The 21,592-nt window shown below is 37.1% G+C and overlaps 1 protein-coding gene across 1 annotated transcript in view; it reads left to right on the top strand.

Annotated features, from left to right (window-relative positions):
- The window catches only part of ERBB4 (erb-b2 receptor tyrosine kinase 4), a 770,675-nt gene extending 750,500 nt beyond the window's left edge, over window positions 1-20,175 (top strand). The window contains exons 28-30 of the mRNA XM_052653380.1: window positions 15,298-15,345; window positions 16,148-16,445; window positions 19,730-20,175. Of these exons, the coding sequence (XP_052509340.1) occupies window positions 15,298-15,345; window positions 16,148-16,445; window positions 19,730-20,175 (792 nt within the window). The remainder of the gene's footprint in view (window positions 1-15,297; window positions 15,346-16,147; window positions 16,446-19,729) is intronic.
- The last annotated feature ends 1,417 nt before the right edge of the window (window positions 20,176-21,592 follow it).

Raw genomic sequence — 21,592 nt, 5'->3', positions numbered from 1 at the left:
CTCATCTCACATGCTAGTAAAGTGATGCTCAAAATTCTCCAAGCCAGGCTTCAGCAATACGTGAACCGTGAACTTCCAGATGTACAAGCTGGTTTTAGAAAAGGCAGAGGAACCAAAGATCAAATTGCCAACATCTGCTGGATCATCAAAAAAGCAAGAGAGTTCCAGAAAAACATCTATTTCTGCTTTATTGACTATGCCAAAGCCTTTGACTGTGTGGATCACAGTAAACTGGAAAATTCTGAAAGAGATGGGAATACCAGGCCACCTAACCTGCCTCTTGAGAAATCTGTATGCAGGTCAGGAAGCAACAGTTAGAACTGGACATGGAACAATAGACTGGTTCCAAATAGGAAAAGGAGTACGTCAAGGCTGTATATTGTCACCCTGCTTATTTAACTTATATGCAGAGTACATCATGAGAAACGCTGGACTGGAAGAAACACAAGCTGGAATCAAGATTGCCAGGAGAAATATCAATAACCACAGATATGCAGATGACACCATCCTTATGGCAGAAAGTGAAGAGGAATTCAAAAGCCTCTTGATGAAAGTGAAAGTGAAGATTGAAAAAGTTGGCTTAAAGCTCAACATTCAGAAAACGAAGATCATGGGATCCGGTCCCATCACTTCATGGCAAATAGATGGGGAAACAGTGGAAACAGTGTCAGACTTTATTTTTTTGGGCTCCAAAATCACTGTAGATGGTGACTGCAGCCATGAAATTTAAAGATGCTTACTCCTTGGAAGAAAAGTTATGACCAACCTAGATAGCACATTCAAAAGCAGAGACGTTACTCTGCCAACTAAGGTCCGTCTAGTCAAGGCTACGGTTTTTCCAGTGGTCATGTATGGATGTGAGAGTTGGACTGTGAAGAAGGCTGAGTGCCGAAGAATTGATGCTTTTGAACTGTGGTGTTGGAGAAGACTCTTGAGAGTCCCTTGGACTGCAAGGAGATCCAACCAGTCCATTCTGAAGGAGATCAGCCCTGGGATTTCTTTGGAGGGAATGATGCTGAAGCTGAAACTCCAGTACTTTGGCCACCTCATGCGAAGAGTTGACTCATTGGAAAAAACTCTGATGCTGGGAGGGATTGGGGGGCAGCAGGAGAAGGGGATGACAGAGGATGAGATGGCTGGATGGCATCACTGACTCGATGGAAGCGAATCTGAGTGAACTCCGGGAGTTGGAGATGGACAGGGAGGCCTGACGTGCTGTGATTCATGGGGTCGCAAAGAGTCGGACACAACTGTGCAACTGAATTGAAGTGCTCAGTCACTCTGTCATGTCCAATTCTTTGTGACCTCATGGCCCACCAGGCTCCTCGGTCCATGGAATTTTCCAGGCAAGAACACTAGAGTGGGTTGCCATTTCTTACTCCAGGGGGTACTCCCAACTCACGGACCGAACTTGTGTTTCTTGTGTCTCCTACATTGACAGGCAGATTCTTTACCACTCAGCCTCCTGGGAAGCACTTCAAATGATATACATGATACTAAGGCTGCAAAATGAACTCTATCATCACACAGATACAAAATAGGTAACTGTATACTTTTATTCCAGTATACAAGAAACATATACTTGCTTGGTTTGCAGCATTTAGTATAGTTTTGTATGAGTAATACTTGGACAAGTCACCCTTCAGCTGGATTTTTTTTTTTTAACTACTAGTAAAAAACACCATATTGCACATTTATATAATACATTTTTTTCAAATACATTTACCTTGAACATGAACTTATAAAACTCATAACGCAGGCAGACAGACATTATTATTTCCATTTTACAGATGAGGACATTAAGCTTTGAGTAAAATTCATCTACAGCAACAGAGCTGGTGGGTGGCAGTGCTCTTCCCTACTCAAGAGCTGTCCTTCTATAGCTTCTTTCCTTCCTAGAGACTTAGAATTTCATTTATTTATAACTTTAATTTTTCTATACTGTGTGTCAGTTGCTCAGTCATGTCCAACTCTACAATCCCTGGACTGTAGCCCACCAGGCTCCTCTGTTCATGGGATTCTCCAGGGACTAATACTAGAGTGGGTAGCCATTCCATTCTCCAGGGGATTTTCCTGACCCAGGGATAGAACCCGGTCTCCTGCATTGCAGGTGGATACTTTACCATCTGGGCCATGAGGAAACCCAGTCCAATACTGTTTAACCATAATTATTCTTTTTTAAAAAAAAGGTCTTCTGAAAAATTTTTAATAAATTTTAATTATTCTGATTCTTCCTGTCTGTTATGCACAGAAATGTAGGTGGATGGTATGTACAACTTAAAATGAATACTTGCAGAAATCTGTGTTTGAGCTTATGAGCCCAAACTACAATTTTCATCTGCCTACAGGCAATTTATCCTCAGCGTTTGTCTTTCCTATTGTTCTTACTTAATTTATATTCTTCAGGATAAAGCAGAAGCTGAGTTTCCTAGACCTCTAAAGCATTAGGAAATACATAGATGTCTCAAGGGAATGTTGTCATACTAGTGATAGAATCCTGATGTTTTATAACTAGATGCAAAATATCCATTGCATCTGGAACCACTCATTATTTGTAAAAACACATTTTTTGGCCATTAGAAGTAAGACTTTAAACAATGCTTCCAGAAATAGTAGCTAATTGACAGGAAGAGTGAGTGTACTAGATAAGATATAATATTCAGATGATTGTATTGGGATTCAGTTTCAACTTAGGACTCACCCTGAGTATCTGTAGAGTAAAATAGGTGCAATATATAATTTAAGGAATGTTAAAATTCTTTATTCTTTAAAACATATCCCACTGCCTGAGGTCTTGAAAGTGAAAAAAGTGAAAGTGTTAGTCGCTTAGGCCTGTCTTACTCTTTGCGACCCCATGGACTAGGACTATAGCCTGCCAGGCTCCTCTGTCCATGAAATTCTCCAGGCAAGAATATTGGAGTGGGTAATCATGCCCTTCTCCAGGGGATCTTCCCGATGCAGGGATCAAACCAGGAAGGCCCTTAGATTCTCGTTAATAAAGTCAAACTTGAAGTTTAAATATCTTTTCCATCTATCCATCCTTTGATTCAATATCCTTTTACTAAATATTCATCACATCTATGTTCCTGACCTGTGCTAGGTATGAAGGATATAATAGTAAATTTAAGGCTCCTTCTAAATAGCCTTGGGCTTTGGATCAGATGGTAAAGAATCTGCCTGCAATGCGAGAGGCCTGAATTAGATCCCTCAGTCAGGAAGATCCCCTAGAGAAGAGACTGGCCACCCATTCCAGTATTCTTGCTTGGAGAATTCCATAAACAGAGGAGCCTGGTGGGCTATACTCCATGGGGTCACAAAGAGTTGGACACAACTGGGCAACTAACACTATCACTTTCTTCTAAATAGATTCACAATCTAAGAAAGACAGCAAACTAATGAAGTAAATAAATGATTAGAATAAAATTGCTGGATTACTCATATGGGGTGCAGAATAGGTTCTTGATAGATATTTTTGAATCAATACTTACATGTAAACAGGGCAATGATAGCATTAATATGTAATCAAGATGAAGCTACTAGAAAGAAATGTTTAGGAAACAATTGGAACCTGGGCAGGTAACTGGAGGTAATAGAAGTCATGGACCATCAGGAACTGCTGGTACTTTTTTTGACTGGAGGCATATGATGAATAAGCAGAAAGACAAAGCTGGAAAAATTGGCAGGAGCCATAGCTATCAAAAGCCTTCATGCCCCAAGAAACTGAGATTTGTTTTAACCTGAAGCCAAAAGGGGTCTTGTAGGTTTTTAAGCAGGAAATGAAGTGTGAATATTAGATTGGAATGAGGAGATCAAGGAGACCAATTAGAAATATATTATAGTAGTTTAGTCAAGAAATGTGGTCATCATTAAGTTCATTGCATGTGCTGTGCCTGTTTTCCCTAGAGTCCTGGTTTACTCCTATTACTCCTGACTTAATTATTTATAGCATTTTCTTTTATCCTCAAAATTTCCCAGTTACAATGCTAAATGATTTCGTACCTTAACATCAGAACTAAAACAGTATCAATGAAGATGGAGAAAATGGTTGTATCCTTGAGGTATTAAAATGTTTCAATGGGTAGATGTTGGATGATTATGAAGAATGAGATAGAGGTGAAGCCAAAGATGGCACTGAGATATTTAACTTACACAAGTAGATAAGTTGATACTATTCACCAAGCCAAGAAAGATAAGAGAATTCCATTTAATGTCAGGAGAGGTGATGTTCATTTCAGTTTTGGAAAAGTGACATTTGAAAAAGCATGGAACATTCCAGTGGAGATGTCAGGTCATCAGTTAATTATGTGTGTACAGGTTGGTACTCAGTAGTTCAGTGCTCTGTGAGGTGGGACTATTTATGATCTACTAAGGCAATGGCACCCCACTCCAGTACTCTTGCCTGGAAAATCCCATGGACAGAGGAGTGTGGTAGGCTGCAGTCCGTGGGGTCTCGAAGAGTCGGACACGAATGAGTGACTTCACTTTCACTTTTTACTTTCATGCATTGGAGAAGGAAATGGCAACTCACTCCAGTGTTCTTGACTGGAGAATCCCAGGGACGGGGGAGCCTGGTGGGCTGCCATCTATGGGGTCGCATAGAGTCAGACACGACTGAAGCGACTTAACGGCAGCAGCAGCAACCACCAAGTTGAGAAAATTCCCCCAAACTAATCAGACTAAATGGATGCCCTTAGCCTAGCTACACCCAAATCCGTGAGAAGAGAATAACACTACAGATTAGAGAGGGGGTTTTGGAATATGAGTTACTGACTTAAAATGGTGCATCTTTTTTGAGGTGATGCAATAGCCCCATTTCCTATAGAACCAAGACTAGAATCACTGGACTCTGGCATCTGTTGCTGCTGCTAAGTCGCTTAAGTCATGTCTGACTCTGTGTGACCCCATAGATGAAAGCCCATCAGGCTCCCCTGTCCCTGGGATTCTCCAGGCAAGAACACTGGAGTGGGTTGCCATTTCCTTCTCCAATGCATGAAAGTGAAAAGTGAAAGTGAAGTCACTCTGTCATTAGGGAGCAATAAAAAAAATACGGACTTGAAGTTGAAAAGGAAACGTGATAATCAGACTTCACTTCTTTAGAGTTTCACCTGCCTTGTCCCGATTCAGTTATGCAGACATAATCTAAGAAGGATAGCAAGCAGATTGTTTTTGTTTCATAGTAAACCATAAAAGTATTTTTCTAATTTGGCCTATTGATTTTTGTTGTTGGTAACTAGATGTGTGACCTTGAGCAAAGTCACCTGCCATCTCTATTACCATAGCTGAAAATAGGGAGAAGGAGATTGGGTGATCTCTGGCATCCATGTCAGATTTAAATTAGACACTCTAGTTTCTAGTGTTTCTAGTCTATTTTATTTTTTGGCTTCATATTTTTTTAAATTTAAATTTATTTATTTTAATTGGAGGCCAATTACTTTACAATATTGTATTGGTTTTGCCATACATCAACATGAATCCTCCACGGGTGTACACATAGTGTTAGCTACTTTAGAAGTTGAAAGAAAATTATTATGACCATGGTTCTGGCTAATATAGGTAGCAAACAGTTTAAATAGCAAAGTAAAAATATTGGTCTTTTTTTTCACTTCAGAAAATTCCAAAGTGGTTCACAAATAGATGCAGGAATTCTTTGTATGTTTTTCTTCTTCCTTTTGACATGCGGCAAAATCACATTTGGGAGATTTTAAAAAATGGTATAAACGCTTTAGACTATGGGCAACCAGTTGCTGTGGGGGAAAGTGTTTTTCTCTTGGGGTACTGCCTTCAATCTGATATTCATTTTGGCTCAGATCAGTTGTAAATACCAGCCAGCTTCTGTGAAATGTAGCTGGTGTTTGCTCTGGGCTGATGGGACAGCCATGTACTGTTTGCTCTGTCAGTAGCTGTACTGGAGTATGCACAGTACATTATTCAGATCAGCTCGCACAAACCAGATGTCCTAATTCCAGGTGGGCTGTTAGAAATCTTTTTACTTATAGCAACTGCTGTACCACTTCGGAGCCTGAAGAGCAGTAGTTCGCCTAACCAACCATTGTTACAAATTCACTTTTCTCTGGTAAACAGTTTGCATAAACTAGCATAACTGAAGGTATTTCCAACCTGATCCACACTGAAATGATAGGAACATGGAAAGCATTATCTGTATTATGTTAAATTGTTTGCTTGTTGCCAACACTTATCATTTAAGACACTGAATAAAATCTACATGCCAAAATTAGAGTTATAAAATTTGTAGTTGTATTTTCTATATTATTTGTTTCCATCTCCCAATACATGAACTATGCCCGTCATATTTTTATATTCTTACACACAGATTGCTTTAAATACTGTCATAGTTATTTTGAATATATAGTAAAACTTTTCTGGTGTGGATTATTGCTAAAGAGGAGGTGGAAATATAAGGTGCTTCACTGTTGCCTTATTATTTGCAAGTAAATAGTATAACTCCAAAGAACCACAAAAGAAACATTTCCAAGTGGAACTCTTGTAAATGATGCTTTAATGAATATGATTCACTTCCTGATATATAATATCCACATGTGAAAAAGAGTAGAGACAAAGCAAAACTAAGCCCACAAATAAACTAATGACCTATAAAAGAAAATTTGTTAGTTTGAATGAATTAAATAAAACTTTATTATCTTGTTTTAAGCTATTAATTTTCTTCACGTATATATGAATATATATATATATATATACACATGCATGCATATGTGTATAGATCAGTTCAGTTCAGTTTAGTCACTCAGTCGTGTCTGATTCTTTGCAACCCCATGGACTGCAGCATGCCAGGCCTCCCTGTTCACCAACTCCCGGAGTCCACCCAAACTTATGTCCATTGAGTCAGTGATGCCATCCAACCATCTCATCCTCTGTTTTTCCCTTCTCCTCCTGCCCTCAATCTTTCCCAGCATCAGCGTCTTTTCCAATGAGTCAGTTCTTCACATCAGGTAGCCAAGGTATTGGAGTTCAACTTCAACATCAGTCCTTCCAATGAACACCTAGGACTGATCTCCTTTAGGATGGACTGGTTAGATCTCCTTGCAGTCCAAGGGACTCTCAAGACTCTTCTCCAGCACCACAGTTCAAAAGCATCAATTCTTCAATGCTCGGCTTTCTTTTTAGTCCAACTCTCACATCCATACATGACTACTGGAAAAACCATAGCCTTGACTAGAAGTACCTTTGTTGACAAAGTAATGTCTCTGCTTTTTCATATGCTGTCCAGGTTGGTCATAACTTTCCTTCCAAGAAGTAAGCGTCTTTTAATTTCATGGCTGCAATCACCATCTGCAGTGATTTTGGAGCCCCCCAAAAATAAAGTCAGCCACTGTTTCCACTGTTTTCCCATAATTGTGATTTAAGTAAATCTTTATCAATACTATAAAAGGAAACATATTATACCCAGGCCAAGTCTTAGCATTTCAAATTCTAAAGTAATGGCATTCATGACATACAGAGTGCCCATAGGTTTTTTTTTTTTCATTTTGCCCTATAGACTACTTAATTTTTAAGCTATTTCTGTAATTTCCATACATTATCTAATTATATAAATAGAAGTGAGTACTATGAAAGTGAAAATATGTCAATTGACAATAAGCATGTGCATAATTGTTGTTTAGTCACTAAATCATGTCTGACTCTTTTGCAACCCCATGGACTGTAGCCCACCAAGCTCCTCTGTCCATGTCCATGGGATTTCCTAAACAAGAATACTGGAGTGGGTTGCCATTTCCTTCTCCAATCAATCTTCCCAACCCAGGGACCCAACCCATGTCTCTGCATTGGCAGGTGGATTCTTTACTGCTGAGTCACCAGAAAAGTCACATCCAGATGTGCTCTTGCCTCCCCAGAGCACAGTCATTTATTGCATACAGACTAAGGTACTCCACAGATACTCCATTTAAAGAAAAAGGAAAAAAGAAAAAGAAATTCATATACTTTAAAAAAGTTGATGGGAGATAAGTTTGCAAGATGCTTTCACTTTAATGTTAATCACATTTTATAATATTTAGCAATCAATGATATGAACTTCAGGCAGAATATTCATTTTACATACATGTAATTTGATAGTTGGAATTGATCTTTCCCTTTACTTTTACTATACCTCATTTTCCTTTTGAGAGCTAAATAAACTGAGGGTTCAAGAGATTAAGGTAATTGTTTAAAAATCTCATGGTTCAATGTCAAAAGTTCAAGAATACAACCCTAGAGATAGAAGGACCTCATGTGGTCAATTGCTTCATGTCGATGGTATTTTCATCTTCAAAAGTTACCTGACCTTGGGGACTTGCTGGCAATCCAGTAGTTTAGACTCTGCACTACCAATGCAGGGGGTGCGGGTTGGATCCCTGGTCAGGATCTAAGATCCCACCTGTCATACAGTGTAGCCAGAAACAAACAAATAAAACCAACATCAGAGAAATAAAACAATCAAACAGTAATATTCTCTTGACTTCCCTGGTGGCTCAGACGGTAAAGCATCTGTCTACAATGTGGGAGAGCCAGGGTGGAGCCCTGGGTTGGGAAGATCCCCTGAAGAAGGAAATGGCAGTCCACTCCAGTAAGTTGCCTGACATCAATGCATTTTTTTTTTTAAATGTATTAAGAAATCTTCACTAAATAATCTTCATGATTTGGGATAAAAAACTCTCAGGCAAAGAGACAGACTACTTTTGGATGCACTTGGAAAATTAGTCAGATGACCTGAGAATTTGGACAAAGTAAAGGCTTAATGATTTCCTTTAGATTCAAACAGAGACACTGCAGTTGAACTATATGTTCTCAAAGATAAGTTTAAAAATTTGAGAAAATGACTGTACCTTCTCTAACTGAAAAGAACTGCTGGGAAATCCTTAAGGAAACCCCTAAAAATTCTCCTCTTTAGATTTCTAGATACATATGTCAAATAGTAGCTAAAGTGATAATTAGGAAAAGGTTCAAATATTACAATATGTTGGCAAAAAGAATGTAAACAAAAGAAAGATGCAAAAGAAAGTTGCCAGAACAAAAAATAAAGATATATTTATCATCTTCATCCCAGGATGAAGAGATATAAATTTTACATGATTACTAATATCAAGAGAAGTGACAAAATTCTTATTGTTCATCTTAAAATCAAGCTAAGGAATGTTGGCCCTAGTGTAAAATCACATTTCTTTATAACCTTTCTTTTTTGACTATGCTAATAATGTTCTTCAACTTCATCACGTAACAAGAACATATGGAAAGGTATAAAGTGTGGAGTTTTCAGCTCCCATTTTATTGACTCATCTAACCATGAGTATTTAAACAGGGAATGTCCTCTTGTTCTACTAATATTTGGAAAGGCTACAGGAATTGCTGCCTGAGGAAACAATAGCTTACTTACCCTTAGTGGAGCAGGAAGAAGAATTTATTGACTAAGCTTGGCCTAGGAATAATAAGTCCATCAGCAAGAGTCCTGTCATGGAAAATCTTTCTCCTCTCCCATTATTCAGAACCATCTCCTCCTGCTTCAGGGTTAATTTTTGCTCTTGGTAAGGTAAGTAATCTACATAGACATATATATGAGTATCTGTTCTTCCTTAATAGTCCGTCTTGTTGATCTAAAATCATAGTTTTTATATATATAAACACACACATATATTCTCTATTAGCACTTAACATTCTACATCTAGTAGCTTTCCTGTTTAAGTCCTTTGAGTAAATTAAAATGCAAAAAAGATGGGAGGACAACATTGTAAGCCATTATCAGTATTTTATAATTAAGTCTAGTTACTTTTTCAAATTTCTCCTTTAGGTTAGTTTTTCAGAAGAAAGATAAGCCATAATATCTTATTTGAGAGAAGAACTGAAACATTATACAGTGGCAGAGAGAGCAGAGAATAGAAATGCTTAAGTCAAAATCTGTATGTGGAATAATGAGAAGGTGTTAGATTCAAGGAGTCATACACCAGTGGCTGTGTTTATGCATGGGAAGAACTTTAAAATTCCCTGGTCCTGTTTCCTCACCTGCAAAATGGGAGTCATAATTTTTACTAATGATATTTATCTTGAAAGTTCATATGAATACATAAAACTTAAAATATTCTAGTCCGTGGCATATGGTAGGTTTACAATACATGTTAGCTTGCTTGCTATTTCTCAGTTTTCCTAAGAGAGGTAATATATTCATCTGTGAAACAGAGTGGACTTTATAATTAAGTTCTAGGGTTAGTGAAAAGTGAAAAAAAGATGAAAGCCCAAGTTAATATGCCTTCAACTGGCACACAGGGTCATTGTAATTAACTTATTTACTATAATATTATGTCATTATATTATCTATTATTATATCATCATTATTTTGTTTCTGTAGAGTGTGTGCATGCTAAGTTTCTTCAGTCGTGTCCGACTCTGTGTGACCCTATAGACTACAGCCAGAAGACTACAGGCTCCTCTGTCCATGTGATTCTCCAGGCAAAAATACTGGAGTGAGTTGCCATGCCCTCCTCCAGGGATCTTCCCAACCCAGGTACTGAACCTGCATCTCTTATGTCTTCTGGATTGGCAGGCAGGTTCTTTACCTTAGTGTTAACCTGGGAAACCCTGTTTGTGGAGAGTAAAATAGTTTCTTTTTTAAAGTAGCATCGCATATAATCAAACTAAATAGATAAATGAGTGCATTAATAAACACATATAAACAGACAAAAAACATTTTGTGTAACATAAATGTTCACACATATGCACGTGTATGTGAGACAACTGCCTAAATTCAATAGGCTTCTCCAGTTCTTCTTGGTTTGGGGAATGTGAATATATTTTGTTTGTTTTCTTCCAGTTGTCTTATGAAAAATGAAGATTCAAAATCCAAATGTCTCAAATGCTGGTGTGTTGAACTCAGTTGTAAAAAAGATAAAGAGTTACAGCCAAACATCAAAAATTGTTCATAATACAAAAAAAAAAAGGCATTTTCTCTGTCCACTACCTGACCTGTGAAATGGAAAAATGCCCATCAGTGTTAAGGATGCATGCCAAAGAGGATAAAAAATTGAGAACTCTTCATACTTAATATGTGCAAGTGTCCAGGTAATAAATCAGTGCTGATGGATTAGCACCATCATACAGACACATGCCATTTTAGTTAAAAGGATTTAGGGTGATTCTTGGCCCTAGAAACTTTAATCCTATGGCTAATATTGAGAATAACAATTATCTGAAGATTAAAAAAACTCTCATTAAGCACATCTTTAATTTAAATAGAAAGTAGGCATTAAGCATGTCCCTTTGTTTGTTTCCTAAGAAGATAGATTTGTATAATATTTTTTGAAAATATGATGGTTAACGATTCATCTATTTAACAATTTAAAATTTCACTGAGTTAACAAGGTAAAATTTCATAGGAATAATATAATACTTTTAATTAAAACAATAAATATGAGAAATGCAGCACATGTAAGAAGACAAAGGTTCAAATTTTTATCGTTCAGTTGAAAAGTAAATTTTAGGACATGGTGTATGTAAATATCCATTTAATAGTGTATTTGATATATTTGCTGACATTTGCCTTCTCTATAACCCCTGGGATTTGAGTCCAAGTTAATCATACAATGTCCCAGTGATTACGGCCACAAATTAAACTTGACTCTCTTCATCACCCTTACATAGTTCCCCACCAGGAGCAAGCTCCGTATCACCTGCCAGTTTATAGCCCACCTCTTTCTATCTTTGTCCTGCTGACAATAAATCCCCTTGCCAGTTAATTGAACAGATGTACCCAGTGCTGCTTCCTGAAGATCCTCAAAGCCAGGCTTTGATAGACAGTTTAGAAAGTGGCACAATAAAATAACAAAAGCCTTTTAACTGAGAGCACTGCTTTGTTATGCTTAGAACATTAAGGTCACTTCAGCTCATTCTGATTGTGGGGATCTTAATTTTTACTCAACCAATTTACTTGCAGCTGTCATTCTTTCCAGTAGTAAAAGTTCAGCTCTTCAAGTGTGGGGAATTGGAGGGATGGTTGTGTGGGGAATGAGAAGAGCTTGTTACAAACTAAAAATGGCAAAAACAAGTAAAATCTGGCTTGGCTCTCAAGTACAAAAAGTTATTTTCAAAGCCTATAAATTATGACATAGTGATTAACATGTAATTTAAATATATTTAAACAACAATTATATCACATTTCCAGCCCAGCTAATTGGCCTCACAGATGTTCCCTTGTAGATGTATTGCCCTTCCAGGGAGATATGAATGAGGTGCTTTTTATCATGGAAAACAGAAAAAAAAAAAAGCAAATGGAAAAAATGGAAACAGAAACATAAAAAGCAGCCAGTAACCCTAAAAACAATGAACACTAAGGGGACTTTGCTTAGCATTTTTCCCATTTTAATGGTGAAAACTAGGAAGAACATGAAGACACTCTTATTACTGTGATGGTATCTGGCACTGTGTCCAGAAGCAGAGTTGGCAGGTTGCTGATGGAAAGACTTATAAATGCAAGACAGCAGATGCATTCAAATAAAGCATGGCCACACTTCCTGTCTTGGAACACACTAACTGCAAGAGGTCTAGTTATTTTTAATATGATGCCTTTACAATTGAAGATGGCCTAACCCAGATAATGAATATAGATAATAAAGTATTTCCTGATGAAAAATGACTTTTAAGTTATTCTTTTGATCATTTATCTCTCAAGTTTTATAAAATGCTAAACATGTAGCAGGCAGTGCTATTTTTTCAGCCACAATTCAAACATTACCCAGTATAACAACTCTTGCAAATAAGAGGTCAAAGGAACACTGGTGATTATGAATACTTTGAAATACTTTGCCTTTTAATATATAATCACAGAATTGAAATAAATTCACTCCAGCCTCACTTTACTCTTGCTTTTTTCTTTCAACAATCTCAGGAAATGTTTGATCGTACAATGTAAACTGGGAAAGGCCACTGGCCAAGCCTTTTCTAGTATATCATGATATCTCTAGCATCGAACATAATCCTTATGCTTTTATCATAGACATTTTACAAATATTTACTAAATGCTTGCCAAATAATTCAAGTTTAATGAAAGGGTAAAGCCAAGATTTGTAATATGATAAAGTTCCAACAGGTGGGTATCATATTTTTTTACCAGCTTATTTTAACATATCATTGGATTATATGGAAAATTTCCTTCTCAAATTTATGAACAAATGAATTAGATTTAGTAACTTTCTGAAAGATAGCAAAATATATTTCAGGTGATGTGGAAGACAGGTAAGCATTTAAAAATGCTTCTTTGATGAGAAGCCTTGGCAGTTTGATTGCTTGAATTTAAAAATCTGATTTAGCAGGTGTGAACATTTAAATTTTATATATCCTCTACATTTGTATAATAGTGCAGAGTTTACAAAGCTTATTCATATGTAAAATACCTTATTTCTCCATTAAGAATAGGTATCTTCATTAAGAATAAGGTAAAGAGGCCAAGGATGAAAATGAGATATTTCATAATTGACCATATCACTTATAATTGGGACTGGAGCTCAGTCCCAACAATACCATATAACAATCTGTCTACTCTACAAAGCTCTTCCTATGCATTGCATAACAAATATATCCAAATTTCCACATTATATCCTTTAGTGTGTTGTTAGCTATGTTACTAGAGAAAAAAAGAGATTAAATATTTTCTATAACATCACGTAAGTGACTCAATTATGGGCAGAGTTAAAATCTAAACTCAGTGTAGGTGTTCAGAGTTTGTTCCCTTAAGTTCAGAAGACTTAGTTAAGGAAAATTCTATTATCTAGCTGCTATTAATTTGTATTGAACAGTTAATCTCTGTGGGACCATATTCTTAGGTTGTTCTGTCAATCTATAAATTATAAAAACATCGACCTGGAATAAGATTTAGCTCTGTTTTATAGATGTTTCAAGATGTTGTCTTTGAGGTTTATTTTAGTCATCTCTGTTCACTTAAAGCCAGAAGGTATAGAATGAAAGTTTCACAAAACCAACTGTTTTTACCTTCATTATTCATTATTTCAAGTGCCTTGAAAAGTGCCTTGTGCATACACAGATAGTGGTTTCTCAAGAAATGTGCTTAATAAATGATTGGTATTTTATATATTATATATATATATATATATATATATATATATATATATATATATGAGAAGGCAATGGCACCCCACTCCAGTACTCTTGCCTGGAAAATCCCGTGGGCGGAAGAGCCTGGTGGGCTGCAGTCCATGGGATCGTGAAGAGTCGGACACGACTGAGCAACTTCACTTTTACTTTTCACTTTCATGCACTGGAGAAGGAAATGGCAACCCACTCCAGTGTTCTTGCCAGGAGAATTCCAGGGACGGGGAGCCTGGTGGGCTGCTGTCTATGGGGTCGCACAGAGTTGGACACGACTGAAGTAACTCAGCAGCATATATATATATATATATATATATATATATAAGCATTCATTCATTACTCACTGAAGTGACTCAGTAGCATATATATATATATATATATATATATTAGCATTCATATATCTCCTGTACTTAGCCTAAAGAAAGTTATCCTTAATATTTTATCATATTTTTATATTGACTTTTATTTAACCCATAGGTTAGAATTGTAAGCCATAAGAATATGTCTTTTTGGTTTTTTTCTAATTGCAATCTAATTTCAACTGATTCTAAATACATAAAAGTAATGTATGTAAAGCATGTTTCCAGGAAAGAAACCAGTTTTTCAAGATTTTCTGCTGTTTGTTCACTTAAAAAGAGACTAATGAGAAAATATTATTTACCCTTTCTATAAGAAAAGGTTGAGAAGCTGCCCCTTAGCTGAAGTGGTAAAGAATAAATGTAATTTGATAACAAAAATTATTCCAAGAAAATTGAAATCTACTTCTATCTCTTTTTAGATAAGCTTCTTATAGGAGAAAAGTTAATGGGGGTGATATGTGATCATTCCAGTCACCTAAAGTATAACAAAGGAAAGCATTCCTTGTTTATAACTCTAGTTTATTATTTACTACTTTTCCCTTTCAGGGTTCATCAGAAGAATATTTATTGTCAACATAATTTTTTAATGCATTTAAAATTTTTCTTTTAATTTTCCTTTACAGGGATTAAATTATACATAGTATTATCAAAATATATAAATAAACTTTCTTTGAGATCAGAGTACATAAAATTTTACTGTTTAGCAAACATCACTGTTGTGCATGTGTTCCCTATTGGTTCATACGACTCATGTGGCTTTTCTTTTTCTTTTCTTTTATTTTCCATTCATATCACCTCTTATTATATCCATCATCCCATTTTTCTTTCCTATTAGAGTGAAATTGGACACAGCCCTCCTCCTGCCTACACCCCTATGTCAGGAGTAAGTATTTCACAATCAACCTTCATCTTTTAGGATTTTGGTCTTTGCCTATCATGTTTCCTCTGTCTTGTCTCACCATAATTTCCTCATTTTGCCTTTGCCAACAGTGAGTTAAGAATTTACTGTAGCTTGTGTAGCTGCCTATGTAGATATGTTTTATCTCAGTAGATAATCCAGAGCTGAGATATCATTCATCTACAGTAGCTTTTGATTTTTCATCTGAAAAATTTACCTGGGCTCATACAATATGCTTCTGGGTGAGGAGGTTATCTTTATTTCCATGATTATAGGTCTTGCGCTAAAAAGTCAGAATTTTGGTGATGATTTTCCAGTTATGTACTATGGACTCAAAATTACAGTAACAACAGCCTAGAAGGCATAAGGAACTATCACTATTCAAATCTCATCACTGTGCTTCTGTTCATAATGGCAACTGCCTATAGTTAATGACATTGCCATTTGTCTTGAAAATTCACTTTGAATTTTTACATTAAAAATGGGCAGTTGTGGGAAAGAATATGAAATACTTTTTATTAGACAATGTGTTAGGTGGTTAGCAAAACTTAAACACATATTTCCAAGTTGTTTTCCCACAATTGATTTACTTTATAGGGCAAAATTGGAATTTTAGGTGTTTCTAGTCTATAACAGACTCATTAACTATTGGGGGAAAAAAAACAATAAACTCTGACTTTGCTCTGAAAGACAAACTTCTGTATTCTTTTGGTTATTAACATCGATGTTTTTGATTGCTATTCCTCCCAATAACTTTGGTCTCCAAATGTGTTTCTACCATTGACAGAACCAGTTTGTCTACCGAGACGGGGGCTTCGCTGCAGAACAAGGAGTGCCCATGCCCTACAGGGCCACCACCAGCACAATCCCAGAAGCCCCCATTGCTCAGGGGGCTACTGCAGAGATTTTTGATGACTCCTGCTGTAATGGCACCTTACGCAAGTCTGTGGCACCCCATGTCCAAGAGGACAGTAGCACCCAGAGGTACAGCGCTGACCCCACAGTGTTTGCCCCAGAACGGAGCCCACGAGGAGAGCTGGATGAAGAAGGTTATATGACTCCTATGCGAGACAAACCCAAACAAGGTACAAGCAGAATGCTCAGAAATGATTGCCATTTGACACTTACTTTCATCAACATAAGCAAAGTCTAGAAGGGAAATTGCCAAGCCATTTGCCTGTGTAACATTTGTGACCCACAAAAGGCCTAGACAATGCTACTCCTAGTAGGCTATCTGAATTAACAGCATCCACATCATCTAGGGGCTTTTTTAGAAACTGGAATCTCAGACCCCACTTGATTAGGAATCTGCATTTGAACAAGATCCCCAGGAGACTTTTATGCACAATTAAGCTTGAGAAGCACTGATATAAACATAACATTATTAGAATATTTAAATGAGGCAACATATCACAAGATTTCAGAACCCTTGCTCCACTGGTGGTCATAAAAACTGGTATTATTGGTAAAAGTGTCCAAAGCTTTTGATGGCATCAATAAAAGATTTGATTGATGCATTAAAATGGTGTCATTTAAATGACCCAGCTTATAATAGGAAATTATGACTTCTGATAGGGTACATTTCAAAAATTAAAGTTCTGGCCCTCCATATACTTATATGTATACCATTACATCTTGAAAATATTCATAGTTTATGGTTTTAGGAAGCACAGCAATAACGTTACAAAGTTAGTAGTAGGAATGTTAAATATCCAAATAAATTTCAATTTTGAAAACACCTCTTTCCTTCTATGTTAACAGCATCAGAAAAAAGAGAAGATGGATGACTGTTATTAAAAACTGATGACTGTGTCCCAGAGTCTCAGTGTCACAGTAAATTATATTTTAAGACTCTGTATGAGGGTCCTTTATCTCCCTTAATATGTAGTTATATTCATTTTTGTAATATGCAGTTAAGGCATCACTAAGTACATATTATCAATAACCTATTAAAATATATCCACTTCCATATGTATGAAAGTATTACTGTAGTGAAGAATTGGATGTTTGAGTAGCCTAGTAGTGACACAAATGTAGGTTTGGGGAAGATTTGGCAGATCCTTCAGAAAGTGGAATGTTCCCCGGGAAGATTCTCAACTCAACCATAAAACTATTCTTGTCTACAGAACCACATGGCTATACAAATTTGCATTAGGACAATAGAGGAGCAGATTGCATTAAGAAAAGGTACCTTGAACCTTCCAACAGAAAAGCAATTCAGTCTGTGTAGACTCACAGTAGGTAGACCATCCCCAGATTTTCTCTCTGTGTACTAAAAAACCCATGTTTCTGTAGAAGGTTATTCTATTCTAGCCCAGTTCTCAGAGAGCAGATAATTTTAGTATCAGTTCAGTTGAGTCGCTCAGTCGTGTCCGACTCTTTGTGACCCCATGAATCGCAGCACGCCAGGCCTCCCTGTCCATCACCAACTCCCGGAGTTCACTCAGACTCACGTCCATCGAGTCAGTGATGCCATCCAGCCATCTCATCCTCTGTCGTCCCCTTCTCCTCCTGCCCCCAATCCCTCCCAGCATCAGAGTCTTTTCCAATGAGTCAACCCTTCGCATGAGGTGTCCAAAGTACTGATGGAGAAATTTCAGGAATCTGGTAAGAAAAATCCAATTCTGACTCCCTTAAAGTTTTTTTTTTAATATATTTTTCTTAAAATGACAGTAGCTTTGAGACCCATTCAAATTAAAACTTCTGATGAAGTATAAAGTTCAACCTACTCCTTCCTATAAGGGCAACAGTGAAAACCATGCCATAGAACAAGAAGATCCTTCAACATGAGTTAGGGAATTTGAATTCTACTTCAATACTAATTATATCTTTCATACATCATTTAATCTCAATTTTCCATCTACAAAGCTGGAAAAATACAGCTTGCATGCCTTTTTCACAGGATTGTTGTGAGGATGAAGTGATAGTGCCTTGTAAAATACTGAACTGTAATCTGTGAATTTGATGGTAGGATATTCATTATTATTATTACTTTTTGCTCAGTATTCAGTCATGTCCAACTCTTTGTGACCCCATAGACTGTAGCCCACGAGGCTCCTCTGTCCATGGGATTTTTCATTACTGTCTCTTAACTTGCACATGATGCTAAATAGTTAACTATATCCAACGGCTCTATACCCAGGGAAAAATAACCCTGGATTGATAAGATTTTTCTCTCTATGTGTCAAGTTTAGTATGGGGGATAGGAAGTTTGTTTCAGAATGGTAGTATCTCAACAAACAGGCCCTTTTCCTACCCTGACACCAAAATAGGAATAGCTAAAGTGTCACTTTTGTGCATATATTTAAAAAGAGGATATGCTACGTATATGTAGATATGTCTATATATAGTCTACACTATAAACAGAGGGGTAAAATTAAACTTGAGGGAAGCAGTATTAATTAGCAGCATTTTTAAAAAAATTTCTAGGCCAATACCTATTTTAGATAAATTTATTATATTGAATTATACAAAATAGCTGCTCTAAGACTAGTTTCAACCTACAAAACAGCAATTTCATATGATTCAAACTATAGTTTGCTATCTTATGATTATGATTAGCTATTGGAAATAAATGTTACAATTATATTTATTGTTAAGCTTGTATACTATCAAGCAAGTCAATTTAAAAGCATGTTAGCTATTTATCTGATTTCATTAGTTGAGTCTTTTCCTTAGATGTTTTCTTCCCTGTGTGTTTATCTTTCTGAGGGAACATCTATAATCAAATCCTTATTACTTATGCAGACATTCCCACAAATACATAGACTAAGAAACACTATTCTTTCGCTTCATTCATTTATTATGGTATAGAGTTAATCTTGATTTTCCAATACTATTTTTAAAATTCTCACTTCTCCACAGTTAAAGGCTATTTAATCCTGACAGGCTGTTTTATTTTCGCACAGAGATGACTAACTTCTAAAAAACAGGAGCATTTAAACAACTGGTCCCATGTGTAGGAGTGTGAGTGGCTCAGTCCCGTCTGACCATTTGCAACCCCATGGACTGTACCCCGACAAGCTCCTCTGTCCAGGGACTTCTCCTGGCAAAGATACTGGAGTGGGTTGCCATTTCCCTTCTCCAATATGTAGGAGAGACAAATATAATTAGAAGAAAAGAAGAACAGTCTAGGGGTCAGGAACTCTGACGCTGCCCCTGTTGGTGCCTCGTTTTGTCACTAACATTTTTTTGCCCACTTACTCCTCTTTCCTATGACAGCTGTAATCAACAAAATAGTTTTGGGGAAAATTCATGAAATCCGTGGCTTTATTGTTCTGGAAAAGGAAACTAACCATCCTGTACAACCATGGCCGGAATTACATTTTCCAGAAAGTAGATGTTAACTGATACTTTTGTATTCCATCAGAATACCTGAACCCTGTGGAGGAGAACCCTTTCGTTTCTCGGAGGAAAAATGGAGACCTTCAGGCTTTGGATAATCCCGAATATCACAGCGCTTCCAGTGGTGCACCCAAGGCAGAGGATGAGTATGTAAACGAGCCTCTGTACCTCAACACCTTTGCCAACGCCTTGGGGAACGCCGAGTACCTGAAGAACAGCGTACTGTCTGTGCCAGAGAAGGCCAAGAAAGCATTCGACAACCCCGACTACTGGAACCACAGCCTGCCACCTCGGAGCACCCTTCAGCACCCAGACTACCTGCAGGAGTACAGCACAAAATATTTTTATAAACAAAATGGACGGATCCGGCCTATTGTGGCAGAGAATCCCGAATACCTCTCTGAGTTCTCGCTGAAGCCAGGCACTGTGCTGCCTCCGCCGCCCTACAGACACCGGAATACTGTGGTGTGAGCTCCGCAGTGGTTTTCAGGTGGAGAGACACACCCACTCTAATTTCCCGCCGCCTCTCTTTCTCTTGTTTTCTTCCTTCTACTCCTAAGGCCAGTAGTTTTGACACTTCCCAGTGGAAGCTATAGAGATGCAATGCTAATTTTGTGCTTATCTAACTTGAACATTAGAAGGAAGGACGAAAGAGAAAGAGAGGAGGAACCACACTGTTTCTTCATTTCTCTGCATGGGTTGGCCAGGAGACTGGAACAGCTAGAAAAGGACACGCAAATAGGAGGCAAGACTGCCTGCCGTCAAACTAGTTCTCAGCGTCCCCCACCCCACCATTGTTTTCTTTTTATTCCTTCCTTCCTTTCTTTCAAAGCAGATGCTTGAAAGATCCAAGCTATCTATTCCTATCTGCAGGAACTGATCCGTATATTTTCAGCATCCCTGGTAATCCTAAGGACGTTTTCAGTCGAACAAAAGGATAACCTTTTCTATAATGTATGATAGTAACTTAAGATTGAAAATCCAAACTCTCTCTCCACCAGTGTCTGTCTTGACAAGCAAGAATGGCCAACTCAGCCTTCATAATTTTTGAATCTTCATCCAAGTTATAACCAGTAATTATGTTTGGGGAGCTTTTTTGTTTTATCACTTTGTTTTGCTTTGATCTTTCTCTTCATATTACTTTCTCCTATATCTTCAGCTTTAATTTGTAATTGCAAAGATTTTTACATCAAACCTTCTTAGGTGTTGCTATAAATTGAAAGAATTGTAAAAAGATATTTTAATATGGTGAAATGGCCACTATTTTAAATATACAGTCTTTAAAATTAGAAGGGGAGGCCAAGGTATTGGTCAAACATAACATTAAATCTAACTTTTGTGTTTTACAGTATTGAATATGGATTCTCCTCCCTCCATTCCTTTATATTCTTCATTTTCTTCCCTCTATGAAAGACAGTACTTGATAGGTAGTAATAATGTTAAGAATAGAAGGGAAACTAAGAGACCGTTCCGGGTGATTTATAAAAACTACTGACACTTTCAGGGGTGGTCCAATGGGGAATCCTTTGAACTGGAAGAAACACACTGGATTGAGTATGTCTACCTGATAGATACTCAGAAATGTAGTTTGCACTTGAGCTGTAGTTTTATTTGTTCTCTTTCTGAACTTCATTTTGGATTTTGAATGAAGCGATATGGAAGCAACCAGCACAATAACACATTTGAGTACATTTTTTAAAAGAGCTAAGATAAAGAAAGACTGTGGAAATGCCAAACCAAGCAAGTTAGGATTTTGGAACAGTATCAGGCGATTATGGTGAAAGTCAGTACATGCTCCACATGTAATATCACATTTTCTACATGAGGAAAGTTGTCCAGTTTGTACACTCCATTTGAAGGAATGCAAGTAAGGATTGGCTTAAATTCC

Source organism: Budorcas taxicolor, chromosome 2 (assembly GCF_023091745.1).
Source record: "Budorcas taxicolor isolate Tak-1 chromosome 2, Takin1.1, whole genome shotgun sequence".
Taxonomy (NCBI): Eukaryota; Metazoa; Chordata; class Mammalia; order Artiodactyla; family Bovidae; genus Budorcas; species Budorcas taxicolor.
The sequence above is the reverse complement of the archived record's forward strand: the minus strand, read 5'-3'. Positions and strand labels throughout refer to the sequence as shown.